This window comes from Stomoxys calcitrans, chromosome 2 (assembly GCF_963082655.1).
Source record: "Stomoxys calcitrans chromosome 2, idStoCalc2.1, whole genome shotgun sequence".
Classification (NCBI taxonomy): domain Eukaryota; kingdom Metazoa; phylum Arthropoda; class Insecta; order Diptera; family Muscidae; genus Stomoxys; species Stomoxys calcitrans.
This window is the reverse complement of record NC_081553.1, coordinates 122,629,167-122,656,696: the sequence shown is the minus strand read 5'-3', so window position 1 is coordinate 122,656,696 and position 27,530 is coordinate 122,629,167. Positions and strand designations below refer to the sequence as shown.

At 38.6% G+C, this 27,530-nt stretch overlaps 2 protein-coding genes across 7 annotated transcripts in view; one reads left to right on the top strand and one right to left on the bottom strand.

Annotated features, from left to right (window-relative positions):
- The first annotated feature begins 1,405 nt into the window (after positions 1–1,405).
- Positions 1,406–11,438, top strand: LOC106082452 (xanthine dehydrogenase-like). The gene is made up of 3 exons (XM_013244961.2): positions 1,406–1,505; positions 7,425–11,186; positions 11,262–11,438. Exons 1-3 carry the CDS (start codon positions 1,431–1,433, stop codon positions 11,436–11,438), a joined length of 4,014 nt encoding a protein of 1,337 aa, XP_013100415.2. The 5' UTR covers positions 1,406–1,430.
- Positions 5,550–27,530, bottom strand: part of LOC106082457 (cystinosin homolog) — a 70,813-nt gene continuing 48,832 nt past the window's right edge. For 2 of the 6 annotated variants that reach the window (XM_059363086.1, XM_059363087.1), the window contains 3 exons: positions 24,032–24,149; positions 23,863–23,965; positions 22,372–22,581 (listed from right to left, as the gene is read on the bottom strand). In XM_059363086.1, the coding sequence (XP_059219069.1) occupies positions 22,398–22,581; positions 23,863–23,965; positions 24,032–24,149 (405 nt within the window). In that variant the 3' untranslated portion in view covers positions 22,372–22,397. Of the gene's footprint in view, positions 5,591–15,726; positions 16,068–22,371; positions 22,582–23,161; positions 23,269–23,339; positions 23,610–23,862; positions 23,966–24,031; positions 24,150–27,530 lie in introns of those variants that run through there. The other 4 variants (XM_059363089.1, XM_059363088.1, XM_059363090.1 and 1 more) reach the window with 4 other exon arrangements.

The window sequence follows — 27,530 nt, the reverse complement described above, 5'->3', positions numbered from 1 at the left end:
GGAGGATAGGTAGAGTTTAAACAGTGCCGGAGGTATCAACCCATCTTGGGGAACTCCCTGTTTCACTCTACGGTGCTTCGACTTCTTATCCCTGAATTCCACAATTGACTGGCGACCACACAGATAATTCGCGATACACAAAGTTTGGAATGGAATGTTTTAAATTAAGTTTCATCAAAATTGCTTCGGATTTAGACGGACAGACAAACTATACAAAAATATGTGCGGGCAGATGGACATGGCTAAGCCGAATGAGGAAGAAGTTCTGAGTCAACCTGTACATTTTATCGCGCAACAGTAGTACAGTTGATGACACAGGGTACAGTTGATTCTATATAAATATTAACTTTGTTCACGTTTTTAATATCCTCAACTGGTTTCCTTAGTAAGTTAGAAAGTTCTACATCCAACTTTGGAGGTCATGTCGGTGCTTAAAGGGTTAAAAACTCGAGAGTTTAACATTAAAAGGAGGTACACTCGCTATGATGCCATCAGTTTACGCAGTGAAATTGTTAAATAAAGTAGTAAGTGTTTGGTCCAAAATAGTAAATACATATAAACGCCAAATTATTTGCTATTTGTGGGTGTTGTTCTAAAATTCTACGTTATCAATAATATTTTGATTCACAAAATGAAAGCGACCTTCAGGAACCTATACAAGTTTGTTAATAGAAACACACACACACAGAACGATAGGTTTCAATCAGTCGGGAATTTTATGAAGTAGCTGCTTAACTATCATTTAAAACAAAGAAAAATAAGGGCCAAATTACCATAAACGTGAACGAGTAAAAGCATTTGAAAAATTATTCTAAATTCCAAACTACAATATGACATTCGATAACGAAATAGTAGGCTAAAAGCATATGTTAAATCTAATTAGAATTTGTGAAAATGTGTAATAAAATCATATTCTTGGTCTATTGTTTAACGAATGCTGTGTGGATGAAATATTCAAAATAAATATGACTATGTGAAATTTGAAACCGATTGAAGGAGGAAAAGAACTTGCATCATTTACCGTGTGCCAGATTACATTAAGTCATCTGTGAAAAACCAATTAAAAAGAAAATTTTTAATTATTGATTAAAAAATATGCGATTCAAAAAATTAAAAAAAAAAAATTTTGGCTATTTTAAATACACAAATCTTTGTTACATGTTAAACTTATGTCAGAGAAAAAATATTTATTATAGAAACTCTTCAAAAATATGACTATATTGCTAAAGACTGTCATGACGATTAAAAATTTAATATTTTTAGTATAATATACGCATATACATTATAGTGTATTAGACCAATATATAAGTGTTATTTTTAGGTGCTACAAACTCTAATGGTGAAGGGTATAAAAATAATTGCCAAAGTAAAAAAGGTTTCCTAAATATATTTTCGTGTTGCTCCCATAAAAGCAGTAAATTAATATTTCAATGGAGAAACGATTAAAAGATGTGGAGAATTCAGACATGTCATCAACGCTTATATTTTTTGTAAACGGCAAAAAGGTAAGAATTAAATTGTACAATATGCAACAAACATATATCCAAAACGAACAATTCTACATCATATCTTCTAAACAGGATCCGGTTTTTTAATGCAAAATCGAAATTGAGGCCTCAATTATTTGAAATATGCGGTGGTATTTTAAATACATACATGCAGGATCCCTGCAAACATTTTCTATCGTGCGAGTCACTAAATCTGCACTCAAGGAAGTTGAAAATAATCTCAGGCAATATAATTTTTTTTACTCTAATTAGTGTCTCGATACGGGAGAAAACGTGCCACTTGGCGATATATACCCATGAGTGACTATATAGGAACTAAAAAAAGTTTAAAATTCGATTATCAACGTCATTAATAAAAATAAATTTTTATTTGCCCTATGTTATTTTTTTACCTTTTAGAGCCGGGTTTATTTTTATTTCTCTTCCTAATTTATTTCTTTTCCAAATCAAGATTAATAATCAAAGATTTCATTTGCAATGATTTTCCCTGACGGGAATTTGAACAGCCAACCTTACGATTGTGATGCGAATGCTATCCCTCTGTGCTAATGGCCTTTCTTCATTACAGAAGGCTAAGTAAACATATATTCTCTTGTGTGGGGATTTTTGAGTTAGCGTCCAAAACAACAACAAAAAATCTATTTTTAAATTTGTAGCAATAACAGTTAATTATGAGAAACTAATTAGGGAAACATTAATGATAGAATTCCGACAGTAATCATACAAAAGGACCTAAAAAGTGACTTTTCTGGGAAGGAGTGGGAAGTCACTTCCAAATGTTTGGAGGAATAGAAGTTCCGAAGCCAATTTATGTTTACAAAATTAAATTTAATTGCAAAATACCACCACATTTGAAAAATAATGGACGTCAAAATAACGACTTTGCATAAAAAACCGAACTCTACTTATAAAGTAGTTAAACAATAATATGGTTCTACATTAGATTGACCCATGCCATTAAGAAGATTTTTTCTTTCAATTAGAAAAACGCATAACCTTAATTTTTTTTCCTTTTGATCCCAATAAGTAGTGCACGATATATTATGGTAAAAAGTGTATGATAAGCCAGGTTTTGTTTTTTCGCTACACTCTATTTTACTTGCAAATGCAAATTTGCCCATGAACATTCCACTACAGGGCACTGGGCAAACTTCTCACAAATCAATGAGTGCTGTCCGATTCAATTTGAAGCTCAATGATAAGTGACCTCCTTTTTATAGCCGAGTCCGAACGGTGTGCCGCAGAGCGACACCTCTTTGGGGAGAAGTTCTTACATGGTAAAGTTCCTCACATATGTCGCCAGCATTTAGAGGAGATAACCACTGCTGAAAATTTTTCTCACGTTCCTGCCAGGATTTGAACCCAGGCTTTCAACGTCATAGACGGACATGCTAACCTCTGCGCTACGGCTATGACAGAACATTTGTTCCATTAGAGGAACATAGAATAGCGTTGCAAGCGGCTCGATCTTTTGCGCTTATTCTAAAATCTCTGACACCAAGTTTCGTGGTGTCTCCCACCACTTGATCTTTCAACCGGGCTTTACTCGTCCCGGTTTGCGTGTTTACCTTCAAAAAAACTTCTTTGCTGCAGCTTCTTCATCCATTGTATATTGAAGCATGTAACTATGCTATCGTCGTCATGCAGCTTATACAACTTGTGGTTCATACGACGCCTATATTTTCCATTAACACAAACTGGTCCATATATTTTACGGAGAATCTTACCCTTAAACATTCCAAGCACTGCCTCGTCTGCTTTCACAAGAACGGGTAGTAGAGCCATATATCAACACTGGTACTATCAATATCTTGTATAGCATAATCTTTGTCTGTAGAGGGGTGGTTTTGTTTCTAAACTGCTTACTTAGTCAAAAGTAGCATCTGTTTGCCAGTATTAGTCTTCGCTTGATCTCAAAACCGGTGTCATTCGTTTCGGTTACCGCGGTGCCGAGGTGGATAAAGTTACTGACTATCTCAAAGTTGTGGTTCCCAACTTTCTCCATTTTCTTTATCTGATCGGTGTTTATCTTATCTCCATTCACTGCCAGACCCATTGTCACTGACTCTCTTTCGATTCTTTCAAAGATTGCAGTTACTACTTCCGGTAACCGACCTCTGATATCGATGTCGTCGGCATAGGCGAGTAGCATGTGTTCTCTTGTGATTAGTGTGCCATATCTATTCACATCTGCATCTCGTATAATCTCCTCCAGCAGGATATTAAAGAGATCACACGATAGGCTTTCTCCTCATTTTGTATTAAATAAGTCCGAGAGTTTCTTCCCTATTCTTAATGAAGAACGAGTATCAGCAAGTGTCATCCTGCAGAGTCATTAATTTTCCAGGGATACCATACTCAGACATGGCTTGAAATACCTTTGAACGTAAAGGGGTATCGAAAGCGGCTTTGTAGTCAACAATGAGATGTTAGGTGTTGAATTGCCCTTCTCGGTTCTATTCCAAGATTTGTAAATATATGGTCTAGGGTGGATTTACAAGGTCTAAAGCTGCATTGATAGGGCCCAATCACCTCATTGACTTTAGGTTTTAATCTTTCAAACAGTACGCTTGAAAGTATCTTGCATGCACTGGGGAGGAGACTTATTCCTCTGTAGTTGGCACATTCCGTCTTGTGTCATCGGGTATGCGTTCTTCTAGTCAGATTGAGCAGACAAGGTGATATACACGCAGCCCGTCGGCTCCTGCCGCCTTGTTGTTTTTCAATCGGGTCACAGCTACTTGGACATCTTTCTGACTAGCAGGTAAACATTCTAAATCATCATCAAGGATTGGTTTTGCGGTATCCTCTTCGTCGCCATCGTTGGATACTAGCAGTTGGGTAAAGTTTTCTTTCCATAGCCCCAGCACACTATCTGTGTCATTTACCAGATGTCCTTCTTTACCTCTGTAGAAGGATGTGCCTGCACCAAATCCATCGATATGATGTTTAATTCTTTAGAGCTCACCACAAGCCTATTACTGTCTAAGGTGTATGTCCGTAATGGCATGGGGCGGATTAATATACGCACCCTCTTTTTAACCTAACCTAATTCTTTGGTAGAATTTCCGGACTCATGCCCTTTTCTTTCTCTTTTGTTTTGTGGAATACACGTTTCTCCTCCCTCCTTTTCTCCCGATACCTCTCCTTCATCTGGCGCATTGCTACTGTTTGAAAGATCTGTCTGTATGCCACATTCTTGGCATAAGTAGTACTTCGTTAACACGATGGTTGAATGCCTTCCATCTATCACAACATGATATATTTGGTTTCTCGGGTGACAGCCATGTGACCGTGTGAATCCTTCGCTCGCAGAAAACATCCTTGGTCTGTTCGTCCTTGTCTTCCGTCGGGGCATGGGCGCAAATAAGGCTGATGTTGAAGAATTTGGCCTTTATGTGAATTGTGGCTAGCCCTTAAACGTTTACGGGGGCCGTCAACATTTGTTTCTTCTTTTTTTCAAAGGAATCTCTTCAAGTTTTCCGGAAGATGGAAAAACTTGATTTTATATAGACAAAATTTTATATAGACAAAAATACAAAATTTCTCACGAACAGCTACGAATAGTGGGATAACTCCGAATTCATATCAATTAGTGCTGTCCGATTCAAGTTTTAGCCTTATTTGAGTCTGCAACGACACCAGCTAGGCGTCACAAATATCCCTAGGTTTAGTGAAACTTCGAATTAATGAGACATTTGTCATTTACATTGGAATCGATATTATTTAAAATTAGTTAATATTTTGTTCAGTTAAATATGTGTAATAAAAGTATTTTATAGTTTGGATCGATTGGGTAATGTCGTGAATTACTTCTCTTCACAGTGAAATCCATGAGCCTTCCTACGTTATACATACCTATTATGTTTCGAACCCAAAACCAACTCGTCCTGAATCTGAGATCAATGAAGAATCGACTTCAAAAGGTGAACATCCTTTGCTTCTTCAGTTCAAGCAAGTATCTTTTCACCCTGCTTGAGTAGCCTTTATCCATAATGTACATGTGGTTGGGAACCTAAGTCAGACCTCTAATACAGACTTCAACGGGCCATATATTCGTCATCGCTTCTATTGATGTAGACCTAAAATATCCGAAATAGATTACGATTACGCAAACATAAATCTTGCTGTTTACAGCTTCTTAAAATAGTACTGTCCCATATCAATATAGATCTTATGACAGCTGAGTAAATCAAGTTAATCAATTCTCTGTTGGAGCAGAATATAGGTTAGGTTTTAGCGACAGTCTGCAATCAAACTCACTTTAATATTTTAGTTTATTATAATATCACAAGAACCGGAGGAGGAGTATTGTAGTTCATACCATTGAACTCGCCAGATGGCTTTAAAAAGCATGACAACTTGCGAATCTTAATACCCTCTACTTCAGGCAAACTCTTTCTTCTTGCCATTGCGGGACACAACCTCAACAGTTGTTCTTCAACCCTCGTTTTCCTCGACGTTCTAAAAACTCTTGCTGAAATCGTTAGGGTTAGGAGTGTAAGAGTGTGGATATTAATCCGCCTCATTTCACTGTGGACATACGCCTAAGCCAGTAATCGATTTGTTGTGCGCGCTAATTATTAAAAAGTAACCTCGAAAAGAAAATCTAAGTTAGGAATTCTGTGCTACTTACAAAATCTTTAATTGCTTACCATACCACGCCCCTCAGTTGGTTCATGTCTGCTAATTTATCCCCAGCCTAAGTGCCGATGTCTGTTAGCCGCGAAAGTCAGGCAGTGACATAGTATATGCTCCAACGTCTCATCATCTTTCCCACATGCCCTACACACGCTATCACTTGCCGCACTGATTTTGAAAAAGAAATGCGTCCCGTTATGATACCGATATAATACTGATATGATACCGTTATGATAATGACCTACTTCTTACTTGCTTTCAGTTATAGCCTCGTCTTCTCTTGATCATCATAGGATTTTCTTTGTCTACCGATCGTTTCGCTGTTCCACAGTATTCGACGCCCACGCCCTTAACGCGGGCTGCGTCGCCTCGAAAGGCTTCGGGTTAACCAAGTTTATTGACGGCAGTCCTCTGGCCTTCACTGACAACACTCAGACGATGCCGATCGTGGCATCCTCGGAGAAGGCGTAAATCTCCTTTTGATATTCCAAAACTGTTCATGACCTTACCGCCCCAGTGGTTATTGCCTTGATGGCCAGTTATGGGCCCACGTAAGATCCTTAAATATATGGACCGACACTTTCCTGAATCTCTATATCCTCCTCTACAAATATCTGAAGCATTTTGTAGCTCTCAAATCAACAGTTAAAAATTGAATTGAATTGATATTGGACTTATTTCCAATTGCCACGCTGATTGAGGTATTTCCAAAATATGCATTATGAACGCATCAACCGCTTCTTCGGTGCCAAGTCAGGACTATACGGCGGTTGACTCATCAAGTCGATGTTTTGAGTGCTCAAAAATGCAGTTGTTTCGTAATTTTGGAGAATTTCTTTCGACCAATCTACACCAGCCCTTTTTTGAGCGATTAACAAATTATGTGGGTATCGAACGCGAACAAATTTTTTGACGCTCAAATGTTAATGCAACATTGAACGTATGCTGGTCCCACTAATGCCTAAGGTTGGCTCAATCTCACCATAGGTCACATGACGATCTTGCAATATCAGCATCAATGGTTTTGAGAACAACAACGACCTTCACGAAATTCGTCTTGGAGTGAACTACGGCCTCGGTCGAATTCCTTTTCGTTTTTCATTCCCCCATTTTGAAGCTTCTATGATTCCATCGTTTTCCCTTCATGAGTAGCTTCGTACAATTTATTTAACCTAAAACTATTGGAAAATCGATACCCATTTGTTATTTAATAAATTTTTTACCAAATTCCTCAAAGTTTCTTTAAAAAAAAAACACTTTTTTTATCACCTTTAGATTGTGGATATCCAACCTGATCCAGAATGTACCCTGTTGTCATATCTACGGGATAAACTTCGATTATGTGGCACAAAATTGGGTTGTGGAGAAGGTGGATGCGGAGCTTGCACTGTGATGATTTCTCGCTTGGATCGTCATACCAATACCGTCAAGCATTTGGCGATAAACGCTTGTTTGACTCCCGTATGTGCCATGCATGGACTGGCAGTAACAACAGTTGAAGGTATAGGAAACTCACGGTCACGTTTACATCCGGTCCAAGAACGTTTGGCCAAGGCACATGGCAGTCAATGTGGTTTTTGTACACCCGGCATTGTAATGTCGATGTATACTCTGCTTAGAAATTCGATGCAACCGTCCATGAAGGAATTGGAAGTGACATTCCAGGGAAATCTATGTCGCTGCACAGGTTATCGCCCCATTTTGGAGGGTTACAAGACATTTACCAAAGAATTTTCCTGTAGCATGGGTGATAAATGTTGCAAAGTCAATGGGTTTATGCAGAATGGAGATGATAATGGCTCCCGATTGATAGATGATAAACTATTTGAAACGAATGAATTTGTTCCCTTGGATCCAAGCCAAGAACCCATATTCCCCCCGGAACTGCATTTGAACAAACAATGGGATACGGAATCATTGATCTTCCAAAGTGATCGCGTTACTTGGTATAGACCAACATCATTGAAGGAATTGATGAAATTGAAGGCGCAATTCCCTCAAGCCAAACTTGTAGTTGGCAACACAGAAGTTGGTGTAGAGGTGAAATTCAAACATTTCCTATATCCTGTCCTAATAAATCCCACTAAAGTACCTGAGATGACTGAAATGGTGGAATTTGCTGAGAGTATTTATTTTGGTGCTTCTGTCAGTTTGCTGGAGATCGAAATGTATTTGAGAGAACGCATAACCAAATTGCCTGAACATGAAGTTCGCTTCTTCCAATGTACGCTGGATATGTTGCACTTCTTTGCCAGCAAACAGATACGAAGCGTAGCCTCCTTGGGTGGCAACATTATGACTGGCAGTCCCATTTCCGATATGAACCCCGTACTCATGGCTGGCCAGGTCAAATTGAAGGTGGCCAAAATTGCGGGAGACCATACAATACAATGCCGAGATGTTGTAATGGATTCCAAGTTCTTTACTGCATACCGTAAAAATATTTTGGAACCCCAAGAAGTCCTGTTGGGAATTCATTTTCCCAAAACCCTTACCAATCAGTATATGGTAGCTTTCAAACAAGCTCGACGTCGTGATGATGACATAGCCATAGTCAATGCTGCTGTAAATGTCATTTTCGATGGTAACACCGATAGCGTTCAAAAAGTTTGTATGGCATTTGGTGGCATGGCTCCCACAACGGTTTTAGCGGAGCGTTCTGGCAACATGATGGTTAATCAAAGATGGAATAGCAAACTTATGGAACAGGTGATGGAAAATCTTTGTGCGGAATTGCCTTTGGCTCCTTCAGCCCCAGGAGGTATGATCGCTTATCGTCGCTCCTTGGTTGTCAGTCTGTTCTTTAAGGCCTATTTGAAGATCACCCAACAACTGATGAGAGACGGGATATTGCCCAAAGATTTTTTGACCCAAGAAGAACTAAGTGGCGCAGAAGTTTTCCACACTCCCGTCTTAAAAAGTTCCCAATTGTTTGAGAAGGTGACATCCTCACAATCCAAATGCGATCCCATAGGTAGACCTTTGGTTCATGCTTCGGCATTTAAACAGGTCACCGGAGAAGCGATGTACTGTGATGACACACCACACATGGAAAATGAACTCTACCTGGCTCTGGTCTTAAGCACAAGAGCCCATGCCAAAATTTTAAATATCAATCCATCCGAGGCTTTGTCTATGCCCGGAGTACATTGCTTCCTCTCAAGCAAAGACCTGACGGCAAAAGAAAATCAAGTTGGACCTCTGCTTTATGATGAACAGGTTTTCGCCTCTGAGGTTGTCTATTGCCAGGGACAAGTGATTGGAGCTGTGGTTGCTGACAATAAAGCCTTGGCACAAAGAGCTGCTCACGCAATCAAAGTGGACTATGAAGATATACATCCGGCCGTAATCACCATAGAACAGGCCATACAATTCAAATCTTTCTTTCCCGGATATCCTTGGACCGCCCAGACCGGAGATGTTGAGAAAGCTTTCAGGGAAGCGGAGCATATTCATGAGGGCACTTGTCGCTTGGGTGGCCAAGAACATTTCTATTTGGAAACACAAGCCTCTTGTGCCATCCCCAAAGATACCGATGAAATCGAGGTGTTGTCCTCCACACAACATCCAACGGAAATACAAAAGCTGGTGGCCCATGTCCTATCGCTACCCGAACACAAAGTTGTGTGTCGTGCTAAACGGCTAGGCGGTGGATTTGGTGGCAAGGAGACTCGACCTTATTCCGTAGCTTTGCCCGTGGCCTTGGCTTGCTATCGCTTGAGAAGACCCATTAGGTGTATGCTAGACAGGGATGAAGACATGATGCTCACTGGCACCCGGCATCCCTTTCTGTTTAAATACAAAATAGCTTTCAATGGGAATGGACGCCTCACGGGCTGTCTTGTGGAATGTTTTAGTAATGCCGGTTGGTCCATGGATTTTTCCTTTTCCATTATGGAAAGGGCTATATACCACATTGAAAACTGCTACAAAATACCCAACATCAAAGCCATAGGTTGGGTCTGCAAAACTAATTTACCCACCAATGTGGCCTTTCGAGGCTTTGGATCTCCCCAGGGCATGTTTGCCGCCGAACACATGATACGCGATGTGGCCCGTATTCTGGATAGGGATCTGCTGGACATCATGAGAATCAATTTCTATAAACCAGGTGACAGAACTCACTACAACCAACTGTTGGAGGACTTTCCAGTGCGCAGGTGTTTTGAGGATTGCCTGAAGCAATCGAAATATCACCAAAGGAAATCAGAAATCCAGGAATATAATCGCAATAATCGTTGGCGTAAAAGAGGCATAGCCATAGTTCCCACCAAATATGGCATTGCCTTTGGAGTGAAGCATCTAAATCAGGGAGGTGCCCTAGTAAATATTTACACTGATGGCTCTGTTCTCATTTCCCACGGTGGGGTTGAGATAGGCCAAGGTATATACACCAAAATGATCCAGTGCTGCGCTCGAGCTCTGGGGATTCCCTTCGAATATATACACATAACTGAGACGGCGACGGATAAAGTGCCAAATACCTCTCCTACAGCAGCAAGCATGACCTCCGATCTCAATGGCATGGCTATTGTAAATGCTTGTGCAAAGCTAAACAAACGCCTGGAGCCCATAAAAAAGGCCTATCCCAAAGGCAACTGGAAAGAGTGGATCCATCAGGCCTACATGAGCAGTGTTAGTCTATCAGCAACGGGTCATTATAATCTGGAAACAGTGGACTATCATCCGGAGAAAAATCCCAACTCCCAGCTTTATAGCTACTTCACCCATGGTGTGGGAGTTGCTGTTGTAGAAATTGATTGTTTGACGGGCGACCATCAGGTATTGAGTACAGACATTGTTATGGACATTGGCTCCAGCTTAAATCCTGCCATTGACATTGGTCAAATCGAAGGAGCATTTATGCAAGGTTATGGTCTATTCACGTTGGAAGAGTTGATATATTCGCCTCAAGGTACGTTGTACTCAAGAGGTCCGGGAATGTACAAAATACCGGCATTTGCTGATATACCTGGAGAGTTCAATGTTACCCTGCTGACAGGGGCCCCAAATCCCAGAGCTGTTTATTCTTCAAAGGTGAGTTGGTCCTCCTAAAACATCGTATTACAAAATTTAATTTTTATGGCATGGCATTTTTTTATTTGTTTTTAGGCTGTTGGTGAACCGCCTCTTTTTATCGGCTGTTCGGCATTTTTTGCAATAAAAGAGGCCATAGCAGCCGCCCGTGAATCGAATGGTTTTAGCAGACATTTTGTTTTGGAATCTCCAGCTACAGCGGCACGAATTCGTATAGCTTGCCAGGATCAATTAACTGAGAAGGTGAGATAACTTTGTAGGATGAAAAAAAAAAGTTTTGCTTTCAATGACTTGACTTGGGAGATTTTAAGTTAAAAAACAAGTTATATTCCGAATCGGAGACCATAGTAGAAGTCATTGTGTGTAAAATTTCAGACAATATGAGTAAGAATTGCGCCCTTTAGGGGCTCAAGAAGTGAAATAGGGAGATCGGTTTATATGAGAGCTGTATCAGGCTATAGACCAATTCGGACCATATTTAACACGTATGTTGAAGGTCATGGAAGAAGCCCTTGTTTTTTACAAGGGCTTCAGTCAAATAGAATAATAATTAGGCCCTCTGGAGGCTCAAGAAGTCAAAATCCCAGATAGGTTTATATGGCAGCTATATCAGGCTATGGATCGATTTGAACAATATTTGGCACAGTTGTTAGAAGTCATAACAAAACACGTCATGCGAAATTTTAGCCAAATTGGACTAGAATTGCGACCTCTAGTGGCTCAAAAAGTCAAGATCCAAGATCGGTTTATAAGGCGGCTATGTCAGGTTATGGACCGATTTAAACCATACTTAGCTCAGTTGTTGGAAGTCATACCTTAACCCGTCGTGCAAAATTTCAACCAAATCAGATAGGAATTGCGCCCTCTAGACGCTCTAAAAGTTAAGACCCCAGATAGGTTTATATGACAGCTATATTAGTTTATGGACCGATTTCAGCCATACTCAACACAGTTGTCGGAAGTGATAATAAAACACCTAATGAAAAATTTCAAATTGGGTAAGAATTATGTCGTCTAGTGGCTCAAGAAGTCAAGATCCAAGATCGGTTTATATGGCAGCTATATCAAAACATGGACCGATATAGGCCATTTACAATCCCAACTGACTTACACTAACAAGAAGTGTTTGTGCAAAATTTCAAGCGGCTAGCTTTACTCTTTCGAAAGATAGCGTGCTTTCGACGGACGGACAGACATGGCTAAATCGACTTAAAATGTCATGACGATCAAGAATATATATACTTAATGGGGTCTTAGACGAACATTTCTAGGAGTTACAAACAGAATGACGAAATTAGTATATCCCCATCCTATGGTGGAGGGTATAACAAGCCTTCGCTAAGTTCAGCGAGTGTACTGTATAGTTAGTATGTTGATATATTACTTGGCCAAACTCTCATTTCACAAAATATCTCCACAAAAAAGTAGTGACGGAGAAAAGGTAAATCAAATTTTTGCAAATTTTGTCCATGAACATTCCACTAAGGAACAGGTGAACGGAGAATTGGTATTTAACTTAAAATCACGCAATCAATTTGGCTGTACAATCATTTTGGATTTTTTTGCTTTTATATGTATGTCTTAAGGCCCATTTTCAAAAATAGTTCTCCTCTAAGAAATGGGCAATAAAAAAATACTGGGCGAACAGGTATGTTATACGAGGGCTGCTATATAAATTTTTAGCCTAAACATGAAAATGCTAATTTTTATCTTCAAAAATGGTTTTAATGGGTAAGTTATACGAGGGCTGCTATATAAATTTCTAGCCTAAACATGAAAATGCTAATTTTTATCTTCAAAAATGGTTTTAATGTTTTTCAAAGTACACTTTTGAAAGCGATCAAACAAATTGTCAAAGCACTTTTTCAACTCCGATTAAGAATAGAAACGAATTGAGACTTCTTAATTACTCTTTTTGAATTTTGCACATAAAAGTGTTCTAAAAAACGGAAATAAATTCTGCCCAATTTTTTTTACAAAAATACCCCTTTCGGTCAAATATGGTTTCAAAATCGGCATTTCTTTAGAAAATTTTTTCAAAATTGCAGAAAAAATTAAAAGTCGAATATCCCCGAAACAATATGAGATATTGTAGACTTCAAGCAGACTGAGGGATTTTGAGCACAACCCAGTAAAAAATATTTGGAAATCGGACCACAAACGAAGATTTGGCAACCCTAACAAATTTTCGAAATACCGAGTTGACCAACTTTGGGGGCCTACCAAAAAACGCCCGGACATCCTAGAACCTTGAAATTTTGCACAAGATGTCGGCTTACGATAACACCCCAACTTTAACCATTCCAAATTTCAAAAAGATAAATCTACCTGTTCTGACATATATACATACCTGTTTTCACCAACAACTTTTGTTGGATGTGACTCAACTTCGAATACCTACGGGGTCGATTTTTGTTTTGTGTCGGGCTCACACATATAAATCCACGATTCGCCACCTGTGACAATATAATAAACGTATTTTCAAGCTCCGCAATAAAATTTTTCAACATTCCTTTTCAGTAATCGATACGAGCCTTTTTTGAGCGATTGCTAAATTGTGCGGAATCCAATGAAAAGAAACCTTTTTACGGCAAGGTTTTCATGCAATATCGAATGATGCTGGTGGAAGAAAAGCCCAAGAATGCCTCCATCTCATGGATCTTGTATTCAATTATTATTTTGTTAAATTAATTTTTTTTCAAGTCACTGTAAACGACACAAATGATGGTCCTTTGTCAAAATGTTCTGAATAGGAATATGCTTGAAGTTGTTAAACTTTCCAATGGAAATGTCAAATTGCACGTGGTAACCAAGGATGCCAACTTAGTGATTTTCGCACTAAATTTTGTGATTTTTTTTGTTACGGAAAAACCGAAAAAGTTCCACCTAGTGCCAAAGGAAAAAATTACAATAAGTGGCCCCTTTTTGAATTTTCAGTAAGTGCCCTTTGCCCTTTTTGACAGTATGAGTTTTTTTAGAAATCGCAATTGAGCGGTTGCGTTTTACCGCGGTTTTGCCGCCAACATTTTTTTTTTGTTCGTGCTAGGATTTGATTACACGCGCTCTGATGCGTCTAGCAGAACGACAGCTGGCCGATGGAAGGAAAAACTTTCGAGGGCGATGCTAAACTAATGCGCGTCTATTCAATATACATTGTGACTTTCGTGCTTTTTTTGGCTTAGTCCAAGAGCAAATCAAACCCTTATCCATGAAATTTTTCGTTGAAACTAAAGGCTGATTTTTTAAGAGCTATGGGAATGTTTTTCAAAAAAACGCATAAAATTCAGAAAAATTCATGAGATCTTTATTTGAATCGATTGACAAAATTATTTCATTCACGCATGCCAAGCTCTTGCAAAATAAAGTTGGATATCATTTCACTGTGCGCTAACCATTCACAGTTACGTTACGATTCGCATCATCATTGAAGAAGTACGGTCCAATGTTGCCACCAGCCCATAAACCGCACCAAACTGTTACTTTTTCTGGATGCATTATGAGCTCTTGCAATGCTTCTATCTGATCTTGACTCCAAATTCGACAATTCTGCTTATTTACGTACCCATTGAGCCAAAAATGAGCTTCGCCGATGAAATGGAGGAAGCGTGCGATGAACTTTCTTAACATAGCACGCATTTTGATAATAAATTTAAAACCAAACTGGAAATGTTTGATAGTGAATCAAAACACGAATCGTGCGTGAGCTGTTTACACCAGTGGTGCCAAAAAGATAACAGTTAAAAAATTACCCTTTATATAACTATTTAAATGAATTTTCTTAAAATTTAAGTTAGTGCTTTTTTTTCTCCTTTTTCCAAAATGTTACTCTTTTTATGAACTTCACAATTTTTGCCACACGTTTTACTGGTAAATTTTTAGCATCATTGTTGGTAACACTTAGTGTTGCCTAGGCCAACAACATATATAGCAACTCTCGTAAGCTAGAAAAATTAATTTAGTAATTTTTCATTTGTTTTTCTTTTCGTGACGAGCTCAATGATCGGAGATTTTTTTTGCAATTGAAAAAGAGAGGTAGAGATCACAACACACCAAGCACAATGGAATGCGTTTCGTCTTTGGTTAGAAGACTTTTTAACCATGTTAGGTGTGAAGGCTTCAAAGGCCATACATTGTGGTAGTTCGTATTTATATCCAATGTACCGCGAAAACGTGTCCACGATGTAAACACGACACTAGCACCTTTTACACTAGCTATTCTCTTCCACCGCACTTGTAGTGATAGGCTTATTTTTTCTATATGACAACCTTAATACAATGCTATTTGTGCATCTTCTGGAAGTTGTGATCTCTGGCTTTCCCTTTCAATTCCAAAAAATCTCCGATCATTGAGCTCGTCTCGAAAAGAAAGACGAAAAATTGTGAAATGATATAATCTTCGCCCTAACAGGCCAAACTCGAAAAAAACTAATTTAGTATTTCTAACGTTTTTATAAAAGTGTATGGTTTATTGATTGTATAAAACGTATTTTTAATTTTTTTTTTAATTCTATATGTCTGTATGTTATACAATAATATTTATTCTTTCAGATCGATATACCGGCTGATGGCTCATATACCCCATGGAATGTTGTCCCATAAAGATATACACATAATATTTCAAAGCTTTATAAAATATTTTCAAATTAAAAAAAAATAGTTTTCTCGTTAATATTGGTTACAGTTTGCAACAATATTTATGTTAAATATATCTTAGCACTGTTAATGTTAATAATAAATTTACCACATATGCATGCAGGCAAGCATTTTATGTTTTTTTAAAAAGTCTCGTTTAGGGAATTAGAGATAATTTGTGGAGGCGACATCGAAGACTCTGCATTTGTGTTATCATCTCCTGGCAATGGTTGATAAGGTGGGTTATTCCTGCAAAGAACAAAAAAAAGTAGGGATTTCAATGTAAGCTTTATTTTCATGAACTGCCTAAAATTATGCTGTGGAAATAAAAAAAAATATAGAAGTACAAATCGACTTGTCTGTTTTTCGATTTGTCCCACTATCAGACTTTTTTTACATACATATATGGCAGGTATACCTAAATTTGAACCGATTTCAATAAAATTCACCTGTTATATCGAGAGTCATAAGAAAATATTTCCTGCAAAATTTCGAGAGAATCGGTTAACAAATGGCCATTTTATTGCTGCGTTACTGCAAATCGGACGAACATATATATGTGAGCTATAGCCAAATCTGAACCGATTTTTTCAATTTCAATAGGCTTCGTCTTGCCCATACCATATTTCAAGACGATGGGATGAAAATTGCGACCTGTAGTTTGTACACAAATTAACATGGATAGACGGACATAGCTAAATCGAATCAAAAAGTGATTCTGAGTCGATCGGTATACTTGTCAATGGGTCTATCTCTCTTCCTTTTGGGTGTTACAAACAAATGTACTAAGCTATAATACCCTGTACCACATTAGTGGTGTAGGGTATAAAAAGGTGGCTTTCGGATAGACGCTGTCCGAGTTAAAGACTTGGGCGACGAACGCGCATGTAAATTGTGGAACAGCGAAACGGTCGGTAGGAGGACGAAAATCCCTTGGGGAGATCCGAATTGCGAGAGGACGAGGCTATTGCTGAATGGAAGTAAGAAGGAGGTCAGTATAGCTTTTGGGGAAGAAGATAAGACGTTGGAGAATTTTCTATGTCATTGTCTGGCTTTCGCGGCTAACTGACACCGGCACTTAGATGCGGACACAATAATAGCCATGAACCAACTTAGGGGCGTGGTACGAAAAAAAATGGATTTGTAAGTAGCACGGAATTCCCAACTTAGAATTTATTTTTGGAGGCTTCATTTCAGTAATTAGAGCGCATAAAAAGCCGATCTTTGACCTAGGTGTATATCCATAGTGCCATGGAACCTATCACCGGACTAACCTAACCTATCATCGGACAGCCTCTCCCCCTGTTCCTTAAAGGAATTTTCATGGGCAAAATTTGCAATTTTACCGTTGCAAATTTGAACATTCCACTAAGGAACAGGGACAAACTTCTCACATATCAATGAAAGCAGTCCGATTCAAGTTTAAGCTCAATGATAAGGGACCTCCTTTTTATAGCTGAAAAATTTTTCTGATGGTCACGCCATGATTCGACCCAGGCGTTCAGCGTCATAGGCGGACATGCTAACCTCTGTGATACGGTGGCCTCCAAATTTGCAACTGTACTTCCTATTAGTGTAGGTCGGTTGAGATTGTAAATGGGCCATCTCAGTCCATGTTTTGATATAGCTGCCATACAAACAGATTTTCAGATTGGACTTCCTGGGCCTCTAAAGGGCGTAATCCTTATGAGATTTTACTGAAATTTTGCACATGGAGTTCTTAACCCTGATTTAGCTCCCATATAAACCGATCTCCCTATTACACTTCCTGAGCCTCTAGATGACAGAAATTGGCTGAAATTGTATACAACGACTTTGACTTTGCATAGAGTGGGAAAGTGCTTTAGAATCTGCAATGAAAATATGTAAACATTAGATGTTGCCAATATTTCATACTCATTGCATATTCCAACATAATAAAGGAAACAAACTGGTTTCGATCTCCACCAACATTGTGGTGGAAATCAACCAATCATTAGCCAAGTCGAAACTTGAGTGTCACTGGATTGAAAATTGACAAATGAAGAGATGTAGTACAGCAGGCTGCAATTGTGAGTTTGCTGTGGTAGTCTTAAATTCCACAGGAGTTCCCTGTGTGTTCTAAGCTTATAAACCAGAAAACACGATAGTGCCAAAGATGTGGGCCTTACCAACCTCCGAAACGTGTATTTGATCTATGTCTGATTCTCCTGTGTGTCTGGCAATTTATTTTCTGCTATCAATATCATTCCAGTGATATGGTCACTGGAATGATCTTGAATATAGTTAAGATCGATCCATATCTAGATAGACCGATCTTCCGACTTGAGTTATTAATCTTACAAAAAGTTTATTTTTGATCCAATTTCGATAAATTTTAGAATAAAAAATAGTATGAAGACCATGTCGTTCCTTGTTTGGATGTAGCTAACAAATGGTCTTCGATTTATTGCGGAACAGATAAGAATCCATCTGCAACAACTCTTAAAGTTCGATTTCTAAAAGGCTCGATATAAAACGAACGATTTTATTGTCAACACCAAAAGCAACAAACTGACTCTAAGTATCTCGCTAGATGGTGGTTAACCTTGCTCTCTATAATGTTTCCAGAGCATATCGAAGAGTCGAAGAACACTTGCATAGGACAAATCACCCCCGGCAGGAAGTGACTATGAGCGCTACACGGGTCATTCATTACGTCATCGTCATTACGAGAACCTCATCTGGGAGCTACCGGGCGTGTCGACAAGTTGCGGATAGTGGGATCCTCCATATACGGAGTAGCTGCAATTACAGTCGCTGATTGAGTGAAGAGTCTCAGCGAGAGGCCGGCCGACACCGGCAGGAGTACTCATTTACATCCAGATCCGCAAAAGCTTAAAACTGAATGGGACGGTACTTATTGATACCTGGCGGGAAGAGCCGGCGACTTCGAGGACTGATATTATTCCTTGTTTTGCATCCGCGAAGTCTGGTCACCGAATTCCATGTTTGAGTGACATTGCTAGGTTAGAACTTACCTTTTACGGTAAAACATGACCTTTAAAAGGAGAGAATGGCTGCTTTTAACCATCAGAAGATCAATAGACTCAAATGAGTCCCATATAGTTTATGAAGTACTTCAACAAGAATTCATAAAGACGGTATAGGCATCTCCTGTCAAACTTTTAGAAGGTACAAGGAAGTCCTGTTGGAAGTTTCATTTTAGAAGGCATACAGTCTTTCTATAAGAATGCTTTAAAGCGTTGTTATCAGGCCTGCTTGTAGTAGACCTTACTAGTTTTCCCACTAGGTATGAGAGAGTTATGTCTTTAGACAAAATTTTATTTTGTTTTTATACAGCTCTCTCCGTCGTATATCTCTTCATCTCCCTATCTCGTCTCTGAGGCATCGATATGTTTTTGATTGCAGGGAGTGGTTGAGTGCTTTCCGACAAGGAAGAATTTCCTTATTAACCGAGTATGTGAATGTTCGGACATCTTTAACAAGAGTTAGGAAAGACCCTAAAATGACCTAAAGCTCTTAATTTCCTTCGAAGAAGCAATGACTTTGGAATATAAACGTTGTTCGGGAAGAAACTTTTCTCGCCTAAGTATTCAGGCACACGAAGTTCTTGCCTGTTTGCGCAGCCGTTCAGTATTCGAATTTTTATTCAAACGCCAATTACTGAAGGCTTCCTCTTTTGATCTGACAGCAGCTCTGTATGCCTGGTTTGACCAAATTTTGTCGCTGGGCATAACCGATATTTCTTTGGTTGGTATAAATAATTTCAATCCAGTCAGAATTATCTTCTTCATCATTTCAGCTTCAGCATTTATATCGTCAACAAGAAAGCAAAGTTTTCATTTGAAGTGCTGAAAGAAATCATCGAGCTCTGCTCAATGTGCGGTGAGAAGCGGTGCGGATAGCAGAATACGAAAGAGATGCTGAAACTACGCAGTGATCCGAACTACCAATAGGAGCAAGAATATTTACTTCATACTTTTCAGGGTGCGAAGTTAAGAATAGGGCAAAAATATTGTTTTGGATCATTCACTAGTTGCGCTAAGTCTTTAAGCGCGGCCAAGAGCTCAGCATATTGGCCCTTCTGGAAAGTGTGGCCAGTTGTGAAGGCCAAGAGGAGTTCTGACAGTACAGTCCCTAGCGACAACGACTTCCCTGTCAGAAAAGTCCTCCAAAATACTCGTGATCGAATCAGATTGGTCGTCAAAGCCGTCCATGGAAGCCTCCCTTTCTGAGTTTGGACTTCTATATAAAAATGTGCAGTGAAGTACGTGAGTTCCACCGCTCTGGGCCACACGGGGATCCACCCTAGTTTCTCCCTGTGGACGGATTGTATGCTACCTGACAGCACTATCAACGCAGACCTCGAAGATAGTGTGGTCAGAAGGCGGGTGATAATGGGAACGCCTCAGCTAGGGAGGATCTCACCAATTCTATGGAACAAATTTATGTTGGGTCTAAACAGGGGTGGCGTGAGAATGATCGCAATGCTAGGTATGCAATATATCAATGTCTATATTCCGAACTGTGCCGTCAAGGTTGTACTTAGGTTAAGGGAACTTGACATCCTGGAGGAGACAGGATACGGCCAATGTTCCATTTAGGCCACTATGGATGAGTTGGGCAGACTGAGGAGGATTTCGGACTACTTGGATTTTCGGGATTCGCTTTCCCGGGAGGCAGGAAGCGAATACCGAGAATCATACCTCGGTCTTTATAGATGAATCTGAAATCGAGACTGGGACTGAATTGGGGCTGTACTACGACACACACAACATTTCAGGCAGAGCTCTGTGTCATAATGATGGACGTAAAAGAAATTCTGGGAGGGAATTTACAGTTTTCGAAATCAGTATATATGGCGGCCTCAAGTCCGTGGGTTCTAGCCAATGAGGTCGAAGTGTGTGGCGGAGTATGTGGAATGCTTGGACAAACTTCATGCACCGGAGTCATTTTGGCGATTACCCCTACTCTCTTCTTCTAATTTCTTCTTATCACATATTTCACACATTTTTATTTTCTTTCCACCACGGGTCAGACTAGCCACTATTAACAATAAATTGTAAGAAATTCCACAAAAAAATTATAAAACAGGAAAACAGAAGTTTTCTAAATATACATTTTTGGTTTTAAAATTTCTACTGAATTTTTCATTCCGGTTACGGTAGACAGACGTTCGGTAATCATTTGTATGTGTATTCATTACCGAAACCAAACAGCTGACACATTTTCCTACATTAACGGTATGTTTATGAGAGCATAACCAGGCCTTTAAACATATCTTCCATTCTGACAACCAGAAAATTTTTAAAAAATTTCAATCATATTTTCTTGGAATTTTCAAACAATTTCAATCACTTATTTACTTGAATATCAATCACCTTTTCAAAAACTTTAGTTGATATTATCATTTTCGTGATTAAAGCAGTTTCAATGAAAAACCCAGTAAGGAAGGGCAAAAGTCGGGTGGTGCCGACTGTATAATACCTTACACCGACCTTGGTCAAACAATGCGCTTGCAGTGGCTCTTGAGGTGAAAATCTGGCCACATACATATACATGACAGCTACATCTAAATCCAGGCCGACTTCTATGAAATTCACCAGTTATATTGAGAGTCATACGAAAATCCTTCCTGCAAAATTTCGACAGAATCGGTTAACAAATGAGCACTTTTTTGCAATATTTCTCAAAATCGGATGAGCATATATATGAAAGCTATATCTAAATCTGAACCGATTTCAATGAAATTCGCCAGTAATGTCGAAAGTCGTAAATAAAATCCTTCTTGCCAAATTTCGAGAGAATCGGTTAACAAACGACCATTTTATTGCATTATTACTGAAAATCGGACGAACATGTATATGGGAGCTATATCCAGATCTGATCCGATTTTTTCCAATTTCAATAGGCTTCGTCTTTAGGCCGAAAAATATGCCTGTACCAAATTCTAAGACGATCGGATGAAAACTGCGACCTGTACTTTGTACACAAATTAACATGGACAGACGGACGGGCAGACAGACAAAGCTTAATCGACTCAGAAAGTGATTCTGAGTCGATCGGTATACTTATCAACGGGTCTATCTCTTATCCTTTTGGGTGTCACAAACTAATTCACTAAATTATAATACCCTGTACCACAGTAGTGGTGTAGGGTATAATCAATTGGATCAATTTATTTCGTCATTCAAACCGATTTTTTTCTGTGTGCCCATGAAGTTCAAATGCTTGGAAGTGATAAGGTAGTCTTACATACATAGTTCCTTAGGCATTAAAACGGGGACCATTTGGTAGCATGGGGGGGGGGGGTTAAGTTCGATACCCATCAAAAATCTTTTATTTAACTATTGTAATTTCCATTGATGTGAATGTTGACAATAAAATAAGAAGCAGATTTTATAACATTGAATTCAGTATCTGACGTATGCTATGTAATTCATCTAAAACAAAGCGCACTATTTGCATGGTATGTAACATCACCTTATGGTTAATATTAATGAACATAACAATATCTTCAAATGTACTTTACCTGGGCTTAAGAATACAAATTTAGACCAAACATAAAAGATAACACGCTTTAATTGTTTTTTATTTTTATTTAAATAGTTTGTAGTAATAGAATCCTTTGTAAATTCTTCTAGATTCCCTATCGGGCATGTCAACGTTAACTGACTCATTGGGAGCATTTCGATCTAAATCACATTTGCAGACACCTTCTCTGAAAACAATGTCGAAATTCGAGCAACGACAATTGACGGCAACTGATGAATGACTGATGCTATATTTAAAATAAAATTCATTACAAAACATCAAAAAATGATTGAGAAACAAACAAAAACTGAAAATACAAATTCTATTACAAGTGCTCTTCAAGTCGACAAAACCAAGCGAAGTTTACAAAATCATCTTGAAATAGAAACACAGAAAACTCTCCAGAGGTCTAGGTGCAAAAGTAATAAATACATATACAGGGTGGCTGATGAAAGCCGCTACCAAAAAAAAATGTAATAACTTTTTTTCTATTTAATAATAATAATTTAATAATTAATTTAATTAATTAATTAATTAATTTAATTAATAATAATTTAATAATTAATTTAATAATTTAATTTAACATGAATAAAAGAAAAATGTATTCCATACACCGAAAAAAAAATGTAGCAATATTCATCATTGTAGCAATATTCATCAGCCACCCTGTACATATATTCAAGTTTTTTATAAAACTATATTTTCGGACATAACTATGTACAGAACACACTTCATGTAAATCTACAAAAAATCAAATTAATGTACAGGTTCCCTAACAGATCGTATAGAGTAAAACTAAAACTTAAATACTTAAAAACAAATATGGAATGTAGAAAGGCTTCTTTCTTTTTGTGCTTAAACTTAAGGCTTTTCTTTGTGATCACTGACTTGGGATTCCACAGTTTCACTGGATTTGGAAACATCAACCGCGTGCCTAAAATGGTCAATGGTGAGGAAAATTTGCAAAAAGAGTTGAGTTGAGTTTGGAAGAGAATCAAAGGGAATAAAGGGTATAGAATTATGCAAGGTCAAGCTGGGAAAACACAGGATGTTAAATGGACTTGCAAGATATGCAAAGTATAAAGTTATGCTAGTGCAAACTCACAAATTGTGCTTACAAATAATGCTGACACCAACTGATGTATGCGTATGTCAATGATGTTGTAATGAAATGAATCCGTTATCTAATAAGGTGAATATTTTGCCAATTTATTGATTTAATAGATCTCCAATTTAGCCGCCAATTCATATGTACCACAAATGAAAAATGTATCTCTTAAATAAAGTGAAAATGCATTAAAATGAAAAATGTATACTTCAATCAATAAAGATGGAGTAAGATCTGTAATGGAATTTGGCTTGTTAAGATTTACAAAAGCTGTATAATGGAATGTTTATAGTCAAATTTGCATTACGTATTAACAGCTTCTATTAATTTTATTCAATTATTTGATGAATTTTGCCATTCTTAAACCCAAAGTAAAGCGATTCAATTTACTATAAGTTAAATAAGTCTTTCTCAACATACCTGTAGAATACATAGTGCTGTAACATAAAGAATATATCAAATAATACTGAGAATAGACCCAATCCAAATTTAGTAGGATCGCCAAATATTGATACCCAGTCATCTGTAAATACAAACAGAATTCTTGGTAAATTTGAAATAATTTTTAAAATATTTCTAAAATCAATACCATAATTGTAGGCATTTAAGATCATTTGCAGCATGCTCAGGGTACCACCAGTGAAATCCAACAGAATGTTTCCAATACTCCAACCAACTGTACTCTTGCGGCGATAGTTCATTAAAGCCTAAAATCAAAACACAATAAATATATAATTTTATGCTATAACTACAGCTTCTTCAATAAAATGGTTTTCAAAATAATTTATAACGTAATATTAAGAATCAGTATAATAAGAATTGGAAATATAAAATAAATATACAATTCAAAAATATAACGGCCGTATTCAGGAAACTTAACGAAGTTTTAAAATATTGGAGCTGTAAAATAAATCTATAACAAATCTTCATTAAGTTTTGTAAATAGCGGTGTAAGACTTTAAATACGACATCCTTGTAACTAGTTGCAAAATTAGTGACGCATATGAATTGAATGACGGGATTCCTACTGTCCCCATCTATCTTTAAGTAAAAACACAACGAGTTGGCGCCAAAAACTCGCCTTGTCATATCGAGCATCATGGGCACTTAGTATTTGTGGAAGAGCCGGTGCCGCCCGGCCTCTCACTGAGACCCTCAGCTCGATACCGCTGATTGTCGTTGCCGCTACCCCGTATGGAGCATTCCACTATCCGCAACCTGTGGACGCGCCCTTAGCTCGCAGCTAAGCTTCTCGTGACAGCAATGAACACCACACAAATTGGAGATAAAATTTCCAGCCTGTGTGGTGCTCACAGTTATCCTGTGCTATATGGTGTTGTAATCAGGTGGACGGCTCTTCAAAACTCTAACTACAGTTAAATACTCAACCAGGTCCAAAGGATGGCACTGAATTTGATGCTACATCTAATGCCTCTGGACATTGTGGCGAGACCAATTGCTGCGACCACTGCTATGAGTCTAAGGGAGCTTTCTCTTTGGTCATGTGGCGGCCATGGACACTGATTTTCCTTTTTAAAAAAAAGTCCGACTTTGTAGGCAGTGTTGATTACACATTGCCTGAGCCGCTTTTTGATGAAAGAACCCATTGGAACTACAATATTCCTGGAAATAGAAGTTACAAAGACTTCTTTACGGATGGTTCCAAACTAGATGGTAAGGTGGGTTCTCTGAAGAATTTGGACTGATCATCTGAAGAATTTGGACTGATCATAGTGAAAATATTACCAATCAAACGGAGATCCTTGCAATTTAGGAAGTGGTGGAATGGCTAAGATATAATGTAATAATAATTGGCATAAATATCTTCTCAGACAGCCTGGCACCCAATAAATCCCTGGAGAACGTATTTCTGAACACAAAAACCGCCCTACACTGTCGCAGATCTCTCAACGAGAGATTCACCTGTTCTGGTAGCCAGACCACAGAGATATCACAGGGAATTATAGAGCGGATGAGCTTGCGAGACTAGGAACAACCTTACACATTTCAGGGGAACTTGAATCTGTGGGTATGCCTCGAGCGACATGTAGACTAAGCGTTCAGGATTAGGCCCAAAGGGCAACGGGTGATAGATAGATAGGGGGGTTGTAGGCATTCCTTAATTATGTGGCGTAATCTAGACTTGAAGAAGTCTACCGCTTTACTGTCGCTGGCTAGAACAGATATCTCAGTCATTGTGTCCGTCATGACAGGTCACTGTCTAATCGGAAAACATGCTGACAGACTGAAGGTTGCCTGTCATGCCTTTAGCAGAAGCTGTGAAGACATCGAAGAAGAAGAGACTATGGAATATCTGCTGTGTGTGTGTCCTGCACTGGCACCCAAAAAGAGTTCCACATTAGGTTCTAATTTTTTTGAGAACCTGTCTGATTTAGCGAATGTGAACGTTCGCAAGTTGTTGGATTTTTAAAGCGATCTGAATGGTTCAACGGTAGGAACTAGAAGGCATCTTCCTTCTTCTGTCCCTGTGGTATCAGGGCTTAGGACCAAATCTCTCTAGACGCACCCCAACTTAGAAATAAAGTTCCAAGATCTTGATAATTAACAGAACCCAACAGACGAATGGATGAAAGACAACACTCTGCTTCAACAACAACAAAATAAATAAACGTGATCTTAAAGGTTGAACTGAACAGCAGGTTGTGGGTATAAGAAACAACTATGGAACGAACACTAGAATGGAAACATAAAAAAGATGCCCTACTATAATTGGAGAAGACGCCGCGGCAGATAGTTATCACTTTTCAGCCAACATCAGGGCTTTGTGGAAAAGATTCTGGAAGCAATTGAAGCAGCTGAATCCGGAAAGATTAAAGCTTTTTTTCGAGTTGAACGAGAAGGAACATCAAAGAGCCGTATCCATTAAACTACCCGCATCTAAAAGAGATAGGCGATTCAGAAGTCACAGCGGGCCACACTTTGAACCTCAACGGATACATAGACATCTAATATTTTGTATCATCTTTTATCTAACATAAGAACTTATGATTTTCTATACCGCGGTTAGCAACACTCAACTAAGCTAAAGCTACAAAGCAACCGCAAAATCAAAAAAAAATATGATTTGATTGATTTTTCCAAAATCAACCACTAAATGGGAAAATCAAACAAAATTCTGATTATCTATTGTTTTTTCTAAAACTTATTTTCAAAGTTTTAACTATATTTAATACAGTTAAGATTTGGAATTCATAATAAACATCGAAATACCTGAGTGTAAAAGAATTGAAATGTACAGGAGTCAGAATGAAGTCCGGAAATCCTACCATGGAATTAAACATCAAACCGATGGCTCTCTCCATGAGGATGTGTCTGCACCAAGGCACATCCTCCTGCAGAGACAAAGAAGGATATCTGTCCGACGTTGGGGGCGAAGAGGATACCGCAGAACCAATCCCTGATGATGGTATAGAATGTTTACCTCCTAGTTAGAATGAGGTCCAAGTAACAGTAACCCGATTAAAGTACAACAAGGCAGCAGGAGCCGACAGGTTACCCGCTGAACAATTTGAGACCGGAAGCGACACGGTGATAAGGCGTATGCATCAGCTTATCTGGCTAGAAGAACCCATACCCGATAATTGGAACCTCAGCATACTATGTCCCGTACACAAGAAAGGAGACAAGACGGAATGTGCCAACTACAGAGCAATAAGTCTCCTCCCCATCGCATACAAGATACTCTCGAGCGTACTGTGTGAAAGATTGAAACCTAAAGTCATAGAGATAATTGGGCCCTATCAATGCGGCTTTAGACCTGGTAAATCCACCCTGGACCAGATATTCACACTGCGCCAAATCCTGGAAAAGACTAGAGAAAGAAAAAAACCTATGCCGACGACATCGACATCATAGGTCGGTCGGAAGTAGAAACTGGTGCCTTTGAAAGAATCAAAAGAGAGTCAGTGAAAATGGGTCTGGCAGCAGTCAGTAACTTTATCTACATCGACACCGCCGTAACCGAAATGAATGACACCAGTTTTGAGATAAAGCAAAGAATAATACTGGCAAACAGATGCTAGATGTCGTGTTATTATATGGTGCTGAGGCATGGGTACTTGTGAAAG